We start from the raw sequence: 22,500 nt of genomic DNA, 5'->3' as shown, positions 1-22,500 counted from the left end.
ACCGTCCTTCAGGTTTAACTTCACAGATCTGAGCTGTCTCCATGGTGTCTCAGCTCTGTGTGACTCTACACCTCGTTCATTCATGTCTTCTCAGCTCCAACTGCTTCTGAAATCTCTTCTTCATTCTTAAATCTGAGCCCAGTCCTTCAGCGTCCACAGCCGGTTCCTCCTGGAGCAGCAGCGCCCCCCAGTGGCCACAACCCTCTACTGCAGGAAACTGGTTGTTACTACACACTGAACTCTGAACTCTGCTCATCACTTAGGCTACATCCCAGCAAAAGGCAGTGGCAACTCGCACCAGATCCAAAGATGGGGAGGCAGCTTTTAGTGTTTATGCCCCATGAAAATGGAACACCTTGCCTGATACAGTTAGACAGGGCCGTTGTCTAGGGGAGAAAGGTGATGATAACTCTAGGGGCCCAGCGCCCAGTGTATGACTGATTTATTCTGCGTAAAACCCTGACTAATACTCATAGTAGGCCTACACTGTAAAAACTCAACATCTTTCCAAGAATATTTGTCTTATTTCTTGTCCAAATGTCTAATTTCTAGTCAAAACTAATCTCTTTCCACTTAAAATAAGACTCATTACCTAAAAATTAACTTGTTTTTAGATCATTTTCACTTGTTTCAAACAAATTTTCACTTGGAATAAGTAGAAAAATCTGCCAGTGAAAGCAGGTTTTTTGTGCTTGTAATAAGGCAGAAAAACTTGCTCCACTATCAGATTTTTCTACTTATTCCAAGTGAAAATCTGCTTGAAAGAAGTAAAAAGTGTCTAAAAACAAGCTGCTTTTAATATGATGTGTCTTATTTTAAGTAGAATGAGATTTGTTTTGACTAGAAATTCAATTTTGACTAGAAATAAGACAAATATTCTTGCTAAGATACTTGAGTTTTTGCAGTGTAATGCTGCATTAGCATCAAAACAAAGAAGGCTAAATAATACATGATAATACATACGTAGTCTAAGAAAAAAAAAACTGGAAAAGTTAGAGGGAGGGCCCACTTTAGTATTCTTTAAGGGGGCCCAGAACTCCTAGCAACGGCCCTGCAGTTAGAGGCAAGGCATCTTTATTTACAGTATATAGCGCATTTCATACCAAGGCAACTCAGTGTGCTTTACATAAAGACAAAACATTTTTAAAAAAAGAAGCATAAACAGAATTTAAACAAACAAAACACTAAAAACAGAGTTAAAAGCAAGAGCAAATAAAAGTAAAAGAAAGTTTAAAGTTCTTAAAAGAGCTGCACATTCACCACAGTATGAGATAATAACACAACGTTACCACACAGAGTTGTTGTAGAGGGAAATTCATGCAAAACCACTGATGCACGTTGCCTTCAGGGACAGTTTTTCATCAAGCAGTCTCTGTATTTCCCTCTAAAACAACTCTGTGTGGTAACGTTGTTTTATTATCTCATAGCGTGGTGAATGTGCAGCTCACAACTTGTCCACCAGAGCGTTGTGGAGTTGTTGGATTGTGTATTTGATGAGTTTGATGAGGTTGATGAGGTTGGATGAGGATTATGGCAATGGGCCAATGGCCAAAATGTTGAACTATCCCTTTAAATGTGTGACTCGACTGATAAAATCTTCAGAATAAGAGGAAGTTCCTGTGTGATAGTTGTCAGCTGTGTGGGCTTCTCTCTCATTGTTCAGGTGTTTGGCTTTAGATTCCCATCGTCCTGACTGACTTCATCTAATGAATATATGAATAAATAAATAAACACACTGATGATGAATATGAATCGTCTCCATTCAGCTCAACACAAACACATTAACTCTGTTTATATGAACTGGAAATCTCTCTCTGATGAAATATTAATGACTTACAATTCATTAACCAACAATAATAATAAAAAAATAAAAACTCTTCAGGATATAGCTGTGATTTATTCCACAGGTGTCGTCACAGGCTCCGCCCACATGGCGTCGCCAGGCAACAAGGGCTCATTTTAGCTTTAAACAAGATGCTCATTAAAGCAGATATCAGTGGAATGTTTTTGTTAATATAAGTCCTAAATAGTCCTATTTTCCGTCAGCAATCACTTACATGAAGTATTTCAGCCTAAACACGAGTCTCTCCGTCACTCTGCTCTGCTGTAACCCGAGGAGAAAATTTTCCTTGTGGGATACAAGTGTTATCCAATGAGGGGAGAGAACGGCATGAAGGGCTGTGTGTGCAGCCAAGGGATGCGCGTGAATGTGGTGACGTAGCACGAGGACCAATTGATGCCTGACAAGGGCGGGGGCTGCTAACTCATGGTGCGTTCAAGGAAACTCGTACTTTGTGTTTTTCCTTCCTGTGAAGTCATACCAGTTCGATCTGGTACGAGTTCACGGGTCGGAAGTTACGAGTGGCCGTTATAGGGAACTTTCACAGACAACAGGACGGTAAAAACACGAGCTACGGGTTACCTGGAACGCTACCAAGTCGTAGTTGTGACTTGAAGCTGTAACTTACGGTTTCAAAAGCCTGCCTTGAACACAGCATTAGCCGAAACGGCCGTGCCGCTGTTATCTGCTTTAAATATAATAGAGGAGAGGAACTCCAACATACCGACCAATCACCACGCAGGAGAGTTTCTTCTTTGCACCTGACGATAAACTTCTGTAAACCCGATCTATCTATCTATCTATCTATCTATCTATCTATCTATCTATCTATCTATCTATCTATCTATCTATCTATCTATCTATCTATCTATCTATCTATCTATCTATCTATCTATCTATCTAAACTTTGTGTTTTTGCATGTAGCCACTCCTGAGGTGAAGTAAGAAATATCTCAATGAGCTTTATAATGATCCAGTGTTGCCTTAGACTATAGCTGCATGTGAAATTACTGAATGAGAAATTAAATTCAATAAAGACAAAGAGAGAAATATGTGTGGTTGAAGATTTCTTTTCTTTCTGTATGAAAATAGCCTCAATCCGATGTTTATATTTTACGTAAATAACTTTTATTGATGTTATAGCCTTGGTGGTACTGTCCACCTATGAGGAAACACTTCACTTTGATTTGTGGAAGGAAGGAAGGACAAAGGGAAAGATGGTAGGAAAGAAGGAAGGGAAAGGGAAGGAAAGATAGATGGGGGGAGGGAAAAGATTGGTTCAAAAAGGAAGGAAGAAGGATGGAAGGAAGGAAGGGAGGGAGGGAGGGAAAAGGGATTGTGGAAAGAAGGAAGGGGAAAAGGAAGCAAAGAAAGATGGAGGGTCAATTGGATCAAAAGAGGAAGGAAGAAGAAGTAAGGAGGATGGGAAGGAAGGAAGGAAGGAAGGAAAAAATGATTGTGGAAAGAAGGAAGGATGGAGGAAGAGAACAAATTGGGTCAATTTGACCCAAAAAGACAATAGGAGGGTTATTAAAGGGACAACGAGGAGTTTCTCCAGCGGCAGAACGAAAAATTCCGCGACAATAAAAAAGTCTGATATTAATGTGGATGAATCTCCGTTACCACTTGTTAATGGTCCATTTTAGATAAATCTATGGTTTTGTCTCTATGGTTATTTAGTTATTATTAGTGGTGGTGGAAATGCTGGGCGAGCCGACCAGCGTTTCTTTACTTTAATTCTTGATGAATGAAAACATGAGTCTGTCTTGCGCCGGTCAAAGAATTTCACGGTGCGGAGGCTCATAAATGTAGTGTGGAAACACTTCGCTTTTACAAAACTCCTCGTTGTCCCTTTAACATCAAATTATAATTCACTGTCAAATATGACAAAGGGATTAATGTGACAGGAAGCTGAGATTGTATCTTGTAAATGTTTTAATAACTGTATGTTTCTTTCTGATATGAAATATGTCCTGAGTGTTTGTGATGTGTGAGAAGGTGTAATGTATTATGCACATGTGTATGGATGTTTAGAACGCTATGTAAATTGATAATTCTTACCTTTCTATTGTTCTTATTCACCTGCCCAGGGACGATGGATGGAAAGTAGTTAGTAAGCTAAACCCGCTACAAGGCATCTCTTGTCATTTCGAGACTAATGTTATTTTGTACATTGTCCCTGATACAAATAAACTTATTAAACTAAACTAAATTAGATTATTATTAATAATAATAATAATAATAATAATAACATATTATTATTATTATTATTATTATTATTATTATTATTACAACAACAACTTGCATTTATATATAGATGTAATGTTTTAGAAAAGGCTTTTATTTTGGAGGCAGCTCAGTCCAGTTCCAGTGACTCCACTCCTCCGCAGCTTCCTCCCTCCCCTCGGTGTAAATACTGTGTTGCCAGGTTGGACTCATTTCCGCCTTTCTCCCTCTGTGGTTTCTGGTCGCGAGAGAAAGAGAGAGAAAGGGAAAGGGGGATGAAAGGAACCGAATCTGGATCCCGGGATCAGCTGGACCAGGTTTTACAGACAGAGAGAGACAGGAAGGAAGGAAGGAGAGCAGGTGAGTGACAGTCGGTCGTTTTCTCCGGTGAACAGCTGTGACACCTGTCCACCGTCAGGTCAGATCTTCCTCCTCCTCTTCCTCCTCCTAAAAATATATTATCATGTAGTTTTCAATGTCAGTCTTCAGATTTCTTCTCCATGCGTCCCTAGCCCCTCCCCTCAGACCTCTGTTGCTCACCCTGAGCTTTCTCCTGGTTTTCCCTGTTAAAAGGGTTTCCATGGAGTTTTTCCTCAGTGGATGTGAGGGTCTAAGGACAGAGGATGTTGTTATGATGGGATGTAAAGCCCTTTGAGACAAACTGGTGGTAAAAACGGGCTATACAAATAAAACTGCCTTGCCTTGCCTTAAATCCAAATAAAATATTGTATTTTTTATGCCTGTGTTCCAACATTTTTCAGTGCCAATACTTGTTTCAGAGTCAATACAACTTTTATTACAATGCCAAATTTCATTTTCAATGCCAAAAATTGTTATTACAATGCCAAATTCTGTTTTTAATGCCAACTTTTAATGTCAGGGAAACAGCTCCATAAGGCACTAACCCTAACACTTCAGCGTCGTGCACAGATGTCAGTTCTTGGGCGCTTTAACCCTCTATGGTACCATGTTGCCCTCAGGCAACATACCACTTTTTGCCCTGTCACATCTCCACAATTCATCCCATTTAATGCTGTAATACTTTAAAAAAGAGAGGAGACCTTAGAGAACCAATAACAATGCTTTAATTTATCACATGACTTTCAAGAAGCCACTGAAACCCTTTTTTGCAGACTTTTTCAAAGGAAACAGGTTTGTCATTTTGCTCCACTAAAACGGTCTGAAAACATACAGTAACTTCCTGGCCCTTTTTCATCTGGAAAAAAATATATTTACACTAATAGATTAGTAAAGTTTAATTTTTAATAGTTCCATGCAATTTATTTACTTATTAAATAATATAAACTTGTTAAAATGCACCTGTTGCCCCAAAGCAACAACTTAACATTATAGAAAATTGCAGTGTTGCCTTGAGGCGACAGTGGACCATTATGGAATCAATATTGCATTATGAGACTATGGTAGTGTGTGTTTAGGTGTAAATATAATGTTCAAAAACATATAATTCATCATCATTTAGTTTTTTTTCCTTAATAAATGTGATTTTGGATGCAGTAAAGTAAACATCAGGCTGTTATGATGATGATGAGGAAGATGAGGATGAGGCCAGTGAAGGTGAAAGTCTACAGAGACTGGTCGGTGTTTCTAATACAGTAGATGATGAACCGTAATGGTACAATGTCGCCTACAGGCAACAAATCCCAAAAACTTCCAAAAATAAATAATTTTTAAAAATGTCTTTAGATGATGTTTATTTAGTCTATTTTGAGACATAAAAACACTCCGAACATTTTTTCCCCCACTGGCATCATAGTGCAGCGTACCATAGAGGGTTAACAATTCCCATATCCCTCCAGCAGGAGGCGCTTCCATTGGACCAATGCATGCATGTCCTACTCTCTCTTATTCCAGTCCTCTAGTCTACTTGCACCGGGAGAGGAGGCGCTGCCGGCGGCCGCGGCCTGACATCATCACCGCTCCGCTGCTGGTTGGCTGGATGGATGAATCATCACCTTCTTCTTCCTCTTCTTCTTCTCTGTGGGGGGGTCAGGAGGAGGAGATGCTGTCACTGTCACTGCGTCCGTGAAACTGAAACACAACAGACACACACACGCAGCCTGAGAGACAGAGAGGAGCAGCAGTAAGGAGTCATAGGAGGAGTAAAGAGGAGCAGCAGGATGGAGGAAATCCTGAGGAAGCTGCAGAAAGACGCGTCAGGACACAAACACAAAGGAATCCGGGATGGCTGCGTCTACGCCTGCGGTGAGTGGCTCTAGCTGCCCCCCTCCCGGGCAGATTCAGGGAGGGAGGGAGGGAGGGAGGGAGGGGGGCATTAGGCATTACTGTGTGTGTGTGTGTTCACCTGCTCCACTACTAATCCATCCCATCGCTACACTAAACAGACAGACAGGCCTCAGGCTGACGAAGAGACACCGCGAGATGTGGAGGAAAAAAAAAGAAAAATAGAAAAAAAAAATCTGTGTTTGTCTCAGCTGGACGACTAGACTATTGATTTTTTTAGGTGATCGATAACCGAAGGGAGGGAGGGAGGAGGAGGAGGAGGAGGAAGGAGGTGGGGGTGTGTGTGTGTGTGTCCATATGGCGGCGCCTGGGAGGCAGCAGCGTCATCCAGATCAAACTGCACCTGCTTCATTTTCCGACCAGATGGACACGAGACATTAAACCATCAATAATCACCAATAGGCTACGTCATCGATAGGCTACGTCATCGTCAATAGCTACAACGTGTGGACCAATCAGAGCAGTCAGAGCTGATCTCACAGACCTCACCCTGCAAACACAAACAGCTGCTGGTTGTTATCAACTGGTGGTGCTGAAAAGTCCTGAGCACTTGAATGCATCATTTCTTCTATTTTTCTCAGTTTGATAAACTTGTGTTAAACAGATTCAAATCACATTTAAGACTTTTTATAATTATAGTAGAAACTTTAGACATTTATATTCATATATTAAAGATAATGTTGCAGCATATGTTACCAATATTATCATCACATATGAAACAATAGTAGCTGTTATTTCTACATTTATTGAATTTTCCATATGGTAGAAGGCAAGGCAAGGCAATTTTATTTGTATAGCCCGTTTTTACAAACAGTTTGTCTCGAAGGGCTTCACATCCCATCATAACAACATCCTCTGTCCTTAGACCCTCACATCCACTGAGGAAAAACTCCATAGAAAACCCTTTTAACAGGGAAAAATTGGAGAAGACGTTGTGACCACAGATGTTAAGTTAAATATTTAGTTGTATAGTATGTTTATATATGATATGTTTTTCTCTTAAATGTCCACATTAATGATGATGAAGCTGCTCTCAGACTTCTGAATCCACTATTATATGTATTATATTATTATCAACACACACTGACAGGCTCTGATATGGATTTATATTCATGTCTATATATCTGGACTTGTTCCACTTTCTAACAGTTTCCATGTAGAAAACTTTAACACAGGTGTTTTTATTTTATATCTGCATAAGGAAATTAAATATCAGCACAATGTGGAAACTTGAGTGTAAACAACATTCAGGGATTTTTTTAAATTTCCACTCAGGGATGAATAAAGTAATTATTAGAATAGAGACAGGTGAGAGGACGACAGGATGTTGAGCAGCAGAGAAACCAAACATCAGAGTTTGTGCTGACTCACTCATCCTCTCTCTCAAATTAAAGAGCTTCTCAGCTCTTTAGTTTCCAACGCTCTTGAACGCATCTTTAGAAAAGACGATTTCACAGTTTCCACTGACGTCAGCGCTGAAATCGATGGTGATGATGATGAGGAGGAGGAGGAGGAGGATGAAGGGCCGGTCTGACCTTTAGCTGCTGGGAGAACAGGCTCAGGTTGTGCTGATGAAGGGGGAATCATCACACACACACACACACACACACACACACACACACACACACACACACACACACACGTACACACACACCCTAACTGTGTGTCCGACACTAAACCGACTACAGACCTTGAACTCGTGCACGTGGCTGCGGATGTGGAGCATCAACCAATGAGATTCAGTGTTCAAACTAGTTCACTTCACTTTTCCCTGTTAAAAGGGTTTTCCATGGAGTTTTTCCTCAGTGGATGTGAGGGTCTAAGGACAGAGGATGTTGTTATGATGCCATGTGAAGCCCTTTGAGACAAAAAAACGGGCTATACAAATAAAATTGCCTTGCCTTCATAGTTCATAATTCAAAATTTTAAACAAAGGTCACGGTTCCAAAAATGAACTGGTTCATAGTTCTTTTTCTTTTTTTTAAAGGAGCATTGTGTAGGAATTCCTCCATCTAGCGTTGTGGTTGTGTATCTCAAGCAACTCAGTCGTATTTTTCATGCTGCATTCAGGTGAAATTGGGCAGACGGCAGACGGACGACAGCCGCTGCACGTAACGGCATAAACAAGCCTCTATGTAAACAAGTGGTCCGTCAGCACGAGGCAAAACAATACACGTGACAATATGTTGTCATGGCGATGTGGTATTGTTTTACCGTCTTTCTCTGGACTTCTGTGACTAAAATGACATCTGGTTTGTTAGCGACGGCCGTCTGCCAGACTGCAGGTGAATGCAGCATCAGTGTAACGCTCCATTCCTCCTCACTGCGTTACCACGGTGACTTTTCACAGACATCATTTTCAAAATTATTATTATTTGATCATCAGTTTAACACTGAAACTATGTGTCAGATTTCATCTTTGTATCCAATTCTGAATCCTGATCCGACCAGGGTTTAGACATTAGCATCAACATTAGCTTACTGGCTTTTCCCCAGTGTTGCTTTAACGCTTTGTTTTCCTGTTTTGATGATGCATGCGGCGGTGCGACACTCAAGACTCAAGACAACTAAATTTATGAATCCCTCAAAGGGCGATTCCATTTGGCCGCTCGCACACCACATGCTCATATCACAAACACATAACGTAAGGAAAGATTCATGCAAAACCGCTGATGCACGTTGCCTTCAGGGACAGTTTTTCATCAAGCAGTCTCTGTATTTCCCTCTAAAACAACTCTGTGTGGCAACATTGTGTTATTATCTCATAGCGTGGTGAATGTGCAGGTCACAACTTGTCCACCAGAGCGTTGTGGAGTTGTTGGATTGTGTATTTGATGAGTTTGATGAGAGAAACCAAGAGCGTTACCAGACAGAGTTGTTTTAGAGGGAAATACAGAGACTGCTTGATGAAAAACTGTCCCTGAAGGCAACGTGCATCAGTGGTTTTGCATGAATTTCCCTCTAAAACAACTCTGTGTGGTAACGTTGTGTTATTATCTCATAGCGTGGTGAATGTGCAGCTCACAACTTGTCCACCAGAGCGTTGTGGAGTTGTTGGATTGTGTATTTGATGAGTTTGATGAGGGAAACCAATAAATCCCATAATGAGCCTCCGTAGCGTAGCTCTGAGCAGCTCACGGCTCTGCTCCGCCGTTCTAAAAACAGCTTGCACCGACAATTAAAGGTAACAAACCTACTGTTATGACTATAGGGATTATGGCAATGGGCCAGTTTGACAAAATGTTGAACTATCCCTTTAAACAGTCGAATTTCCTTCAGGATCAATAAAGTTTATTCAATTCAGTTCAATAGGAGTTGGTTTTCCTGCTTGTTACCAACTCGTAACTGGAACGAGGTCGACTCAGACGTCTGGAGGGAATTGAACGCAGCATTACCTTGAAGGGTCACACACACAGACACACACACACACACACACACACACACACACACACTCTGTTCAGACTAACAGATTTATATTCTGTGTTTCCAGTCGTCAGCTCGTCTCATATTTCATCTCTGCGCTCGGCGACGCAGCAGTTTGTCGCTTCACAGCTGTAAATATGAATCCAAGGTGAATGAAACGTCTGAAGGTTCATCCTTTCACTGTCAGGATCAAGTTTCATGTTTGATTTTTTATTTCTGTTGAAGGTTTTTCAGCTGCGTTTTCTCTGCAGTTTCACTTGTAGGCTATATATAAAATAAGTTCATCATGTGTGTGTCTTTTATTTTGAAGGGCTGATCCATGAGAAGGTCTTAAAGGATAATTTCCGTTTTTTACAATCTGGACCTTATTTCTAGCATAAAATACGATCGCTTTACTCACCCAGACAACTTTGGTGTCATTTGGAGTTGTTTTGATGAAATTAGCCCCAGTGGAGCGGCGCGTATATCCGTATAATGGAGTCTACAGGGCAGCAGAATGCAGCCTCTAAATAACACATTATCTGCAGAGAAACTCCTTCATTTCACCAATATTTAGTTCTGATAGGCTAGTGCTATTCCCCTCTGAGTCCGGGGTTAGCTGTTATCAACATCCGGGGTCTGTAGGTTGACCTACTGACCTCTGACCTGGATGATGTCATCTCTGAGCGCTGCCCGGCGCGGCTTGTTGCTACCACTAATGCTACGGTTCGTTTCGGCGTGTTTCTGACTTGTCAGAACAAAATGAGCAGCTGGATGAAGTTCAGCTTCCACAGGCTTCCTCTCCTCAACCTGGACTCACTAAAGCTCCGGCTAGTTGAGATAAAAATGGACCCGAATGCCGAAGCAGAATGATTATTATCAGAATGAGCCGCGCGGCGCTCAGAGATGACATCATCCAGGTCAGAGGTCAGCAGGTCAACCTACCCCACTGAGCAAAGAGACGTCCAAACGACGTCTTTTCTAAGTCATTTTTGCACGTCTAATATTGGTCCCCTGAAGGTGCAGACTGTTACTCCAGACGACGTCTTTTTCCGACGTCTACTGAACGTCCAGTATTGACGTCCACAGGACCGCCGTATAAGGGCTATTTGTTGTCCAAATGTGGTCATTATAGACGTCTTTTCTGCGTCAAAATTTAAACCGACATCCACTGAACGTCCACAGGACCGCCGCATGAGGGCTATTTGACGTCCAAATGTGGTCGTTTCGACGTCTTTTTTGCATCAAATTTAAACTAATTTTAGACATTGTTTTTATACTGCTGCTAGGCTCTGTGCATAACTGTAGTCCCATTTCAGAAGGTGTCAGACTGTTCCAGTTCACTTTCCTATAGCTTCATTTGGTTTTCTCAGCAGCAGATTACCTGGAAATGCATGCAAAGGTGTAATGCATTTCCAGTTCAAACCTGCTGCTGAGCCAGATGAAGCTACAGGAAAATTAACAGGAAACAGATCCTCCACCTCCTGTAAACATATGGGACTACAGTTATACACAGGTTTACCAATAAATCACAATTCAATCCCCATTCATTTATTTCCATCTTTATTTTCTTAATCACTGGCACAAACATGTCATTCTAATAAAGTTATTGGTATCTGTTGAAATTAATACTGCTGGTAAAATACTAATAAATACATAAAGTTACACAGCCCACCTTGCTTCGGTCTGTGGCACAACAACAAATATAACACAATAAAAATTAAAGTGATAAACTCAATGTGTTTTGAGAAGAATTACAAATCAGAACCAACTACTGCATACTTAACACAGAAAATACATGTACAAAAGTGATACAAAACTGTGACAAGATTCTCCACAATGGATAATCAGTCCTGGGTGACTGCTGTGTATCCCTCTCCTCCAGCATGTGTCTTTATGAAGTCCTCTGTGGCTGTGTCATCAAAATGTATGGCTCCATCTGCACAAGAAGAAGAAGAAGACAAATAATTAGAAATATGCAAAGACAACCTGCAGCCTGTGTCTCCACTACCAATACTGGATTCATACAAAACCATCTCAGCAAATGTTAAGATATGACATATGGGCTTACCTTGTATTGCTCTATAAACCTTTGTCTTCTCCCTTGATATTAGATGTCACCATCAGGGCATTAGTGAAGAGCCTATAGGGGAAAAAAACATTTATAAATAAATGTGAATGATACAGTGCTTTGCAAAAGTATTCATACACCTTGAACTTTTACTTTACACATTTTGTCATGTAACAACAGCTTTAATTTATTTTATTGGGATTTTATGTGATAGACCAACACAAAGTAGTACATAATTGTTAAGTGGATGAAAAATACGTGTGGTGTTACAGATTTTTTTTTTTTAAATACATGCAAAACTCTGGTGGAAACTGCACAACACACCATCCTCACTGTGAAACAGCACCCAGGAAGAGTAGCTAGTGGCAGCTTGTGTGTATGACAGAGCCCAGGAGGAGCTCCGTACAGCAGAGTATAGGAGGGCTGTTAGCACTGTTAGCTGTCCTGGATGCTAGTGAGTGCAAGCAGTGGATGCTATCCGCTAGCCCGATGCTAATTTCCGCTAGCACGATGCTAACTTCCGCTAGCCCGATGCTAACTAGCGGTGGCGGCTAGCATCCGTGACTACCACTCACATCCCAGTTTACCACAGTCCTCATAGCTACTCATTACAGCAAATAGAGCAGACACCGGGGCCGTGAAGGTGCACGCCGCAGCGCGTCTTGTGTGAACGACACATTAAAATGGGCGCCGGAAAGAAACTGACACTATAAATGCATACAGTAAACATAACATCAACTAAACCAAGCAAACTTACCTTCCACTTAGTGGAAAACGATGTTGTTGTAACCAAAGCGTTATGTTGACCACAGTCTGCTTCTGCAGGAGAAAAAACGCGCCAGTTGCTTGGTGTATTTCCTCAGCCAACCAGAGTGGCGTTTGCTGGTGCCTCAGCCAATCAGAGTATGATCACATGCTGCCTCAGCCAATCAGAGTGCCTTTGACTAGTTTAAATAATAAAGGCTCTTATCAAAGACTGTTCAGAAATATATTTACTTCTCCCTACTCTTATGAACCATGATCGGGTGAAATTATTTTCTGAAGCCATAATCTCCCACAAATTTAATTTCAAAATATATAAATTAAAATATTAATTAATTAATTAATTGAAATAAAATGAAATGAAATTGAAAAAAAAAACAGTAGGAAAAACAAAGATGTAAAATAACAAAATATCACATGTACTCAAGAACAACAATGTCCTAAATGAGTTTAAATTGAACATAGAAGAGATGTCTACAATGCCCACATTTGGACGTCATCTGGAGTAACAGTCTGCACCTTCAGGGGACCAAAATTAGACATATAAAAATGACGTAGACAAGACGTTGTTTGGACGTCTCTTATAATGTTTAATCACAAACAATATATATTCGTATTTATTAATCATGTTGATAACAATATTGTTATTTGTCCACTACTACTATTACTAAAACTACTACAATCATTAATCATGTCAATTTCCTGCACCTGTCTTAGACGTCCAAAAAAAGTGACCAAGCCTGACGTCCAAATGTTTAACTGCATATTGACGTCCAAGTGAGGTCATGATTAGACGTCCAAATAGTGGACCTAGTTTGGACGTCGTTTAGGCGTCCAGAATTGGTCTTGGACCGACGGACGCAATATAGACATGATCTGCACGTCCATCAGACGTCCAATGTTTGGTGGGACAGACCCCGGATGTTGATAACAGCTAACCCCGGACTCAGAGGGGAATAGCACTAGCCTATCAGAACTAAATATTGGTGAAATGAAGGAGTTTCTCTGCAGATAATGTGTTATTTAGAGGCTTCATTGCGCTGCCCCGTGTTCTCGCATTATACGGATATACGCGCCGCTCCACTGGGGCTAATTTCGTCTCCAAATGACACCAAAGTTGTCTGGGTGAGTAAATGATCGTATTTTATGCTAGAAATAAGGTCCAGGTTGTAAAAAACGGAAATTATCCTTTAAAACCATCTCAGTGTAGTTTTCCATCTCCTCTCTCTCTCAGCTTCTCTCTGGAGCTCTAGTAACAGCAGATCGGTGTCAGCCAATCAGAAGAGAGGAGGAGATTTTGAGCCTCTCTTCTGATTGGCTGACTGTTTTCTAAAGTGATAACAATAAAAACAGAGCAGATTTCATAATAAAACACTCAGAGAAACCAAATCCTGCAAAGTTGTTGTTGTTGGATGGATGGTGGGTCCAGGTGGTGAGGGGGCGGGGCTTAGTTGTGACATCACAAAGTGACAGGAAGTCCTGAGCATGCAGCTTTAATATTAACATGTTTTTGTGTGTTTGTGTTTGTTTGACAGAAGCTCTGGTGCTGCAGAACGGACCGGCCAAAGTTTCTCCTTCTCAACTCCGGTGAGTTAAAAACAACCACACTGCAAAAACTCAAATATTTTAACAAGAATATTTGTCTTATTTCTAGTCAAAACAAATCTCATTCTACTTAAAATAAGACTCATCACATAAAAAGCAGCTTGTTTTTAGACACTTTTTACTTCTTTCAAGCAGATTAACTTGAAATAAGTAGAAAAATCTGACAGTGGAGCAAGTTTTTCTTTCTTATTACAAACACAAAAAGCTTCCTTTCACTGGCAGATTTTTCTACTTATTTCAAGTGAAAATCTGCTTGAAATAAGTAAAAAGTGTCTAAAAACAAGCTGCTTTTTAATGTGATGAGTCTTATTTTAGGTATAATGAGATTTGTTTTGACTAGAAATAAGACAAATATTCTTGTTAAAATATTTGAGTTTTTGCAGTGTTGTTGTTGAGAAAGTTTGTTTGAAACAAGTGAAAATGATCTAAAAACAAGTTAATTTGTAGGTGATGAGTCTTATTTTAAGTGGAAAGAGATTAGTTTTGACAAGAAATGAGACAAATATTCTTGGAAAGATTTTGATCACACTCATCACGGAACCAGTGCTGACACGTTGAGGTGTGTGTGAGAGTCTCAGTTAGAGAAACTGTTAACGAGCTCAGCTGCTGCTCAGCGTTTTGCATTTACTCCACAGATAACGGTGTGTGTGTGTGTGTGTGTGTGTGTGTGTGTGTGTGTGTGTGTGTGTGTGTGTGTGTGTGTGTGTGTGTGTGTGTGTGTGTGTGTGTGTGTGTGTGTGTGTGTGTGTGTGTGTGTGTGTGTGTGTGTGTGTGAGAGAGAGATTAGAATGAATTTGAATGATTCCTGGGTTCATGATGCAAATGTTCAGTGAAACTCAGTAGACTACCGACTCTCAGAGCTGCAACACGTCCACAGAGAAATAAGACTGATGAGTTCAGACAGACACGGTGACATCATCAGTTATCGATAATCAATAACATTCCTGTGACCGACACTGACTCTGTCGACGAGCTGCTGAGAAAACACACACAGACAAATATTAACAGTCGAAGCAGCAGTCACAACTCAGGAAGGAGAAATGATGAAAGAAAGGAGAAATGAAGTGGGAGAAAGAAAGGAAGGAGCTGAGAAAGAAATAAAGTAAGGAAGGAAAGGAAGTAAGGATGAAAGAAAGAAAGGAAGGAGGGAGGGAGGGAGAGAGGAAGGAAGGAAGGAAGAAAGAAAGTTCATTGTGAAGTAACGGAGCAGCTCATCGCTCATTAAAGATTCATCCAGTAACTTCTGTTGTTTTATGAGACGTGATTGGATGAGATATTGATGATGAAATATTGATGATGATGTCAGAGTGATGTCAGAGCACTCACAACAAGATGGACCTGAACAAAGCGAGAGTACCCGTCTGCAGGGACCAGAGCGCCGCCATTAGCTCAGCTGATCCAGACTGGAAGTCACGACCGGAAGTTGCTCTTCTTCATGTGTATCATTTCTATGTCGATTAAAAAAAATAACTCATTAACTCAAATGTCCATGATAAAATATTGTTTTCCAGCGGATATCTTAGTTACAACATGATTGAACTACTAAATATTTTTTTGCATGGATCGTTTATTAAGTTATTGAGTTATTAAAAAACGCTGCTAACGGCTAATGGCTAACGGCTAACAGCTAACGGCTAGCGGCGCTCCTGCTGACAGCAGACCAGGAGAGAGAGAGAGAAAAAAGAAAAGAAATGTCTTTGGTGGTGCTTTGGTTGTGTTTAGGCAATGAAGAAAGGAGTTGGTTAAGTTTAGTAAAAAGAGCAGTAGAGGCTGGACAGGCCAGAGGGAGGGGGGGTTCTTAGAATAACATAGAAATAATATACACCAAGAAAAACAACTTCCGGTCGTGACTTCCGGTGTGGATGAGCTGAGCTAATGGCGGCGCCCTCGTCCCTGCACACGGGTCCCTCTCCAACAAAGTGACTGACAGAACACAGCAGGCTGAATCGAGGGCTGTGATTGGCTGACTGACACGCTGCGGTTTCAAACGCTCTGATGCCGTGACCATGACGACGCCTCAGCCTCCGTTTGACACGTAGTGAAGTGGAGACATGATGAAGACGAGTGGATGGATGGATGAAAGATAGATAGATAGATAGATAGATAGATAGATAGATAGATAGATAGATAGATAGATAGATAGATAGATAGATAGATAGATGATGGATAGATAGATAGATAGATAGATGATGGATAGATAGATAGATAGATAGATAGAACGATAGATAGATAGATAGATAGAACGATAGATAGATAGATAGATAGATAGATAGATAGATAGATAGATAGATAGATAGATAGATAGATAGATAGATAGATAGATAGATAGATAGATAGATAGATAGATAGATAGATAGATGATGATGATGGATGGATGAAAAGATGAAATGAACCTGTTGTTGTTGTTGTTGTGTTAGGGAGCGCTGCCTGCTGCCGCTGCAGATGGCTCTGGAGTCCAGAAACACCAAACTGGGACAGACGGCGCTCACTGGGATGCAGGTAACCATGACAACGACAGCAATGAAAGAAAGAAAGAAAGAAAGAAAAAGTGATGAGAGGAGAGGAAGGAAGAGAGAAAGAAAGAAAGGAGAGAGAGGAAGGAAGGACAGAAGTATGGAAGGAAAGGAAGTAAAGAAGATATAAGGGAAGAAAGGAAAGAGGAAGAGCAAAACAAAAAAAAGAAAGAAAGAAAGAAAGGAGAGGAAGAATGAAACAAAAAAGAAAGAAAGAAGGAAAGGAACTAAAGAAAGATAAAGAGAAGAGAAGAAAGAAAGAAAGAAAGAAGAGGAACAATGAAACAAAAAGAAAGAAGGAAAGGAACTAAAGAAAGAAAGAAAGAAAAAGAGAGGAGAGGAAAGAAAGAAAGAAAGAAAGAAAGAAAGAAAGAAAGAAAGAAAGAAAGAAAGAAAGAAAGAAAGAAAGAAAGAAAGAAAGAAAGGACAGAATTATAGTAGGAAAGGAAATAAAGAAGATAGAAAGGAAGGAAGGAGAGGAAGGACGAAACAAAAAAGAAAGAAAGAAAGAAAGAAAGAAAGAAAGAAAGAAAGGGATAAGGGAAGGAAGGAAAGAAAGAAAGGAGAGGAAGAATGAAACAAAAAAGAAAGAAAGAAAGAAAGAAAGAAAGAGAGGAAACATCCCTCTCCTCTCCTCTGTGTGTCCATCAGAAGCTGCTGTGTGAGGAGCGGTTTGTGGGCGGAGCCAGCCTGGAGATGGAGCTGCTGGAGAAGCAGCTGCTCAGCCAGATGTTAGAGGCCGTCAGGGTCACTCCGGCCCTGCACGAAGACTTACAGGTGGAGGTGATGAAGGTGAGAGGAGGAAGAGGACGAGGAGGAGGAGGAGGACGAGGACGACACCTGTTGGTGTTTGTCATAGATATACTGACTAGATGCCGCGTTCCTAGGCAACTCTATTGAGTGGAATACGTCAACACGGCGGCCATCTTGGTCAGGGGGAAGCCGTGTCTAGTCAACAGAGGCAGACGTCTATCAGCCTAACTAGCCATAACTCACCGAATATTCAAACAATTTTCAAGCCGTTTGGTTTGTTGTAAATGTCAGACATATATTTATGATACAACAACAACAAAAAATTTGAAACATTTTTATAATTTTTTAAAAAATGTATTAAAGCAGTACTAAAGAACTTTCAGTTTTGGTTGAGTTTGGCGGCGCCTGTGGACCAAAGCGGTAGTGTTTTGCCTGAAGGAAGACTCCATTTCCCATGAACACTAGCGTGAAGCCCTGTAAATATCCTGCCTTAAAATTAACAGAAGACATCAAAACTAAGTTTCTGTTTCCAGTGGATCATCTCAAAGTGAAAACACAAACATAATCCATTGCTAAAGTGCCGTTTTGCCTGCTCCCTCCTTGTTGTGACTCGCAAAAGTGAAAGTAAAGTGAGAGCAGGGTTCCTACCATGCTCCTCAAAGCTGCTTAGTGCCAGAGAAAGAGATACAGACCATAATGATACAGACCCCCTCAGACCACGACAGAGGTGTCATTCAACTTGTTGTAAGTCGATGTATCATCACAAAAGTTATGAAAATATTTTATGAAGGTTGAAAAGTTCCTTAGTGCTGGTTTTCATTCATTCATTCAATCCTTTATTTAAACTCGGAGATATATTGAGGAGTAACCTCATTTACAATATAGCCGAGATGAAACATAAAACACACAAGGACAGAAGACAAGACATTTGAAACATACAAAAACATAACAGAATACCAGAATATAAATTGAAACATAGTTAAAAGCAGGAGCAGTTAGAGGTAAAATAAGATGTAGTTATGGCTTTAAATTGTCCCATTGATAAAAGTGAGGTAAGTTTCAAATGATTCTGCAGAGTGTTCCAGGTTGTAGGTGCAACAGGAAGAGAAGCTGGTCTTTCCAAGTTGGGTGTTAACTGAGGGAAGCTGCAGTGTGAGCCGGTCTTTTGAGCGTGTGCGATAGAGACCTGTATTGAAAGATACTAATGAGTTAATATAGGATGGTAAGAGACCAGTAAGAGCTTTAAAAATAAATAAAATCCAGTGTCGATCACGCCTGGTAGATAATGAGGGCCATCCAACTTTGGAATACAGGTCACAGTGATGAGTGTTGTAGCTGTCGCCAGTAATGAACCTCAGGGCTGAGTGATTAAACATACACTTACATACTCAGACACACACCCACATGCATAAATACACTGAAATGTGTTCTACAAGGGTCTGACTGCTTGTCAGACGTATATTATGTCTATGGTCAGAACCCCGGACCAAGATGGCGGCGCTATTGACGTACGCTGAGAAGCAGAAGGTGTCTAGTCAGTATATATATCTATGGTTGGTGTCCAGCTCACGGTCTGTCCTCCTGTCTCCCGTCTGCAGGTGCTGCTCTGCATCACGTACTCTCCAAACTTTGACATCAACGGAGACTCAATCCTGAGGATCGCTGAGGTAACTACACCTGACATGTTTCTGTTCAAACTCCTTCAGAATAAAGGTAGATGTTTGTGTTAAAGCTCCTTAAAAATAAAGGTAGATGTTTGTGTTAAAGCTCCTTAAAAATAAAGGTAGATGTTTGTGTTAAAGCTCCTTCAAAATAAAGGTAGATGTTTGTGTTAAAGCTCCATACAGTATAAAGGTAGATGTTTGTGTTAAAGCTCCATACAGTATAAAGGTAGATGTTTGTGTTAAAGCTCCATACAGTATATAGGTAGATGTGTTAAAGCTCCATACAGTATAAAGGTAGATGTTTGTGTTAAAGCTCCATACAGTATAAAGGTAGATGTTTGTATTAAAGCTCCATACAGTATAAAGGTAGATGTTTGTGTTAAAGCTCCATACAGTATAAAGGTAGATGTTTGTGTTAAAGCTCCTTCAGAATAAAGGTAGATGTTTGTGTTAAGGTAGATGTCCATGTGCAGTATGATTATAAAGCAGCTCTAGGTTCTATATTGGACAAAGGATGGAAAAGGGAAGGAAAAGACAGAAGAAAGAAGAGGGGAAGGGAGGAGGGAAAGAGGAGGGAGAAATAAAGAAGGAAGGAGCAGAGAGAAGAAGGGAGAGAGGGAGGAAGACAGGAAGTAGGGAGAAAAGGAAGAAATTAGGAAAGTAGGAAGTAACAGAGGGAAGACGAAGAAAGTTAGGAAGAAGGAATACAGACTTGTGTAGCTTTATGATGTCACAACTAAGCCCCGCCCCCTCACCACCTGGACCCACCATCCATCCAACAACAACTTCGCAGAATTTGGTTTCTCTGAGTGTTTTATTCTGAAATCTGCTCTATTTTCATCGGATTACTTTAGAAAGCAGTCAGCCAATCAGAAGAGACGCTCAGAGCCTCCTCCTCTCTTCTGATTGGCTGACACCGACCTGTTGTTGTTACTAGAGCTCCAGAGAGAAGCTGGGAGAGAGAGGAGATGGAAAACTACACTGAGATGGTTTTTAGATCTCCTCATGGATCAGCCCTTCAAAATAAGACGAAAAAGAATAAGAAACATGTGGGTCTTTAATAACTAAGATGCGATGTTCAGTTGTGACATCACAAAGTTCAGGAAGTGTTGATCCTCCTCCTTCAGCCTGTGGAGCTTTAATCTGTGAGTTGAACCAGTTGAAGCTCAACGTCCATTAACAGCTCATAAAACCCTGGTCAACATGTTGTGTTAATGGCTCTGTGCCGCGGGGGCCATCTGGTGTGTGTGTGTGTGTGTGTGTGTGTGTGTGTGTGTGTGTGTGTGTGTGTCTGTGTGTGTGTGTGTGTGTGTGTGTGTGTGTGTGTGTGTGTGTGTCTGTGTGTGTGTGTCTGTGTGTGTGTGTGTGTGTGTGTGTGTGTGTGTGTGTGTGTGTGTGTGTGTGTGTGTTTGTGTGTGTGTGTGTGTGTGTGTGTGTGTGTGTGTGTGTGTGTGTGTGTGTTTGTGTGTGTGTGTGTGTGTGTGTTTGTGTGTGTGTGTCATAAATCATCAGTCACATCTTGTACAAACAGAGCGTTAATGCAGCTCTGAGGTTTATTGAGTTTCAGCTGTTTAACGTTGTCGTGTCTCTGAGCTGTGATGTCACTCATCAGTTGGAGGCATTCACAGACCTGGGAAGGTTTAACTTTTAAACCAGATTAAACCCTGTTTTACGTTGAAACTCTGTCGAACTAAACTGGTTTAAACAATTTTGATTTTGTTTTTTTTACTTTAAAATAAGATTAAGTTTAATTCTCTGGCACCAAAACTTCAACTTTAACCCTTTAAACTGAACAGGTTTAAAGTAGGGCTGCTGCCCCCGACCAAAGATTTTCTTGGTCGACCAGTAGTCGTCATTTATGGCGATTAGTCGACTAATCGTCATAATCATTTCACGACTTCCTGTATCTGGCCCTTCAAATTAAAAGCCCTATACAGTTCAGTCATATTGATTTTGACTTAATTTTGACAAGACACAGCTCCAAATGTTTGTTTTTTAGTTTAAAGGTTTATGATTTTGTAAAAGCAGCTGTAAACTGTTAATTCCTCCTCTTCCTCTGTTCTCATGCAAATAGTTTATATATTTATTTACATATCTAGTTATGTAAATCAAGATTAAGATCAAGATTGTTTTTATTGTCATTGTATCACAGGAATATACAACAAAATGTACGAGTGCTTCTCGTGTAAGGTGCTTATAAAAGAAAATCATAAATAAATAGTTTAAAATATATATATATATATATATTGTTAATGTTAAACTTTGATGTACACTTTGTCTTCCTGTTAGAGCTCAGTTCAAAAACATAAAGCTGGTTTTTCTGGCAGGTTTAGTTTGAGTGGAGCCAAGAAGAACCAGGAAGTGAAGTGAACAGTGTGTGTGTGTGTGTGTGTGTGTGTGTGTGTGTTATCTTCTAATCTGTCTGGAGGATGTCCGACTCCATGACAACACGTCCTCCCGCCCCGCCCTCTCCTCAGTCTTGTCACCGTGGTAACGAGCGACACCGTGGAAACCTCAGATGAACCTTCCTGATAGTTCATCTTCAGTCTCCAGACCCACACACACTGACACAGACACATACAGGTGTTCATGTGTGTGTTAATGTGTGTTATTGTGTGTTAATGTTTGTTATTGTGTGTGTGTGCAGGTGTGTATCCAGACGTACGTGAGCAGCTGTCACCTGCGCAGCATCAACACGGCCGTCAGGGCGACGCTCAGCCAGATTCTAGGAGACCTGACGCTGCAGCTCAGACACAGACAGGAGGTCACAGTGATTCATTTATTTTACTTTTAACAAAAGTTTTACAGAAGTTTTTAAATGTATAATTATTCTTATATTATTTGTGTTTTAGCTAAAGAGATAGGTCAACATTTTGGCAGATTGGCCCATTGCCATAATCCCTATAGTCATAGCAGTAGGTTTGTTACCTTTAATTGTCGGTGCAAGCTGTTTTTAGAACGGCGGAGCAGAGACATGAGCTGCTCAGAGCTACGCTACGGAGGCTCATTATGGGATTTCTTGGTTTCCCTCATCATCAAACTCATCAAATACACAATCCAACAACTCCACAACGCTCTGGTGGACAAGTTGTGAGCTGCACATTCACCACACTATGAGATAATAACACAACGTTACCACACAGAGTTGTTTTAGAGGGAAATACATGCAAAACCGCTGATGCACGTTGCCTTCAGGGACAGTTTTTCATCATCAGTCTCTGTATTTCCCTCTAAAACAACTCTGTCTGGTAACGTTGTGTTATTATCTCATAGCGTGGTGAATGTGCAGCTCACAACTTGTCCGAACTTACCGAAAGGTAACGAACCTACTGCTATGACTATAGGGATTATGGCAATGGGCCAATTTGCCAAAATGTTGAACTATCCCTTTAATATGATATA

At 40.7% G+C, this 22,500-nt stretch overlaps 1 protein-coding gene across 1 annotated transcript in view; it reads left to right on the top strand.

The window, feature by feature from the left end:
- The first annotated feature begins 6,082 nt into the window (after positions 1 to 6,082).
- arfgef3 (ARFGEF family member 3) overlaps positions 6,083 to 22,500 on the top strand; it is an 84,730-nt gene continuing 68,312 nt past the window's right edge. Inside the window, exons 1-6 of the mRNA XM_085799179.1 lie at positions 6,083 to 6,289; positions 14,099 to 14,150; positions 16,586 to 16,667; positions 17,333 to 17,473; positions 19,033 to 19,101; positions 21,746 to 21,862. Coding sequence (XP_085655305.1) covers positions 6,205 to 6,289; positions 14,099 to 14,150; positions 16,586 to 16,667; positions 17,333 to 17,473; positions 19,033 to 19,101; positions 21,746 to 21,862 — 546 coding nt within the window. The 5' untranslated portion in view covers positions 6,083 to 6,204. The remainder of the gene's footprint in view (positions 6,290 to 14,098; positions 14,151 to 16,585; positions 16,668 to 17,332; positions 17,474 to 19,032; positions 19,102 to 21,745; positions 21,863 to 22,500) is intronic.

This window comes from Trachurus japonicus, chromosome 15 (assembly GCF_045865225.1).
Source record: "Trachurus japonicus isolate A0001 chromosome 15, Traja_1.0".
NCBI lineage: Eukaryota > Metazoa > Chordata > Actinopteri > Carangiformes > Carangidae > Trachurus > Trachurus japonicus.
This window is presented reverse-complemented; position numbering and strand designations above follow the sequence as displayed.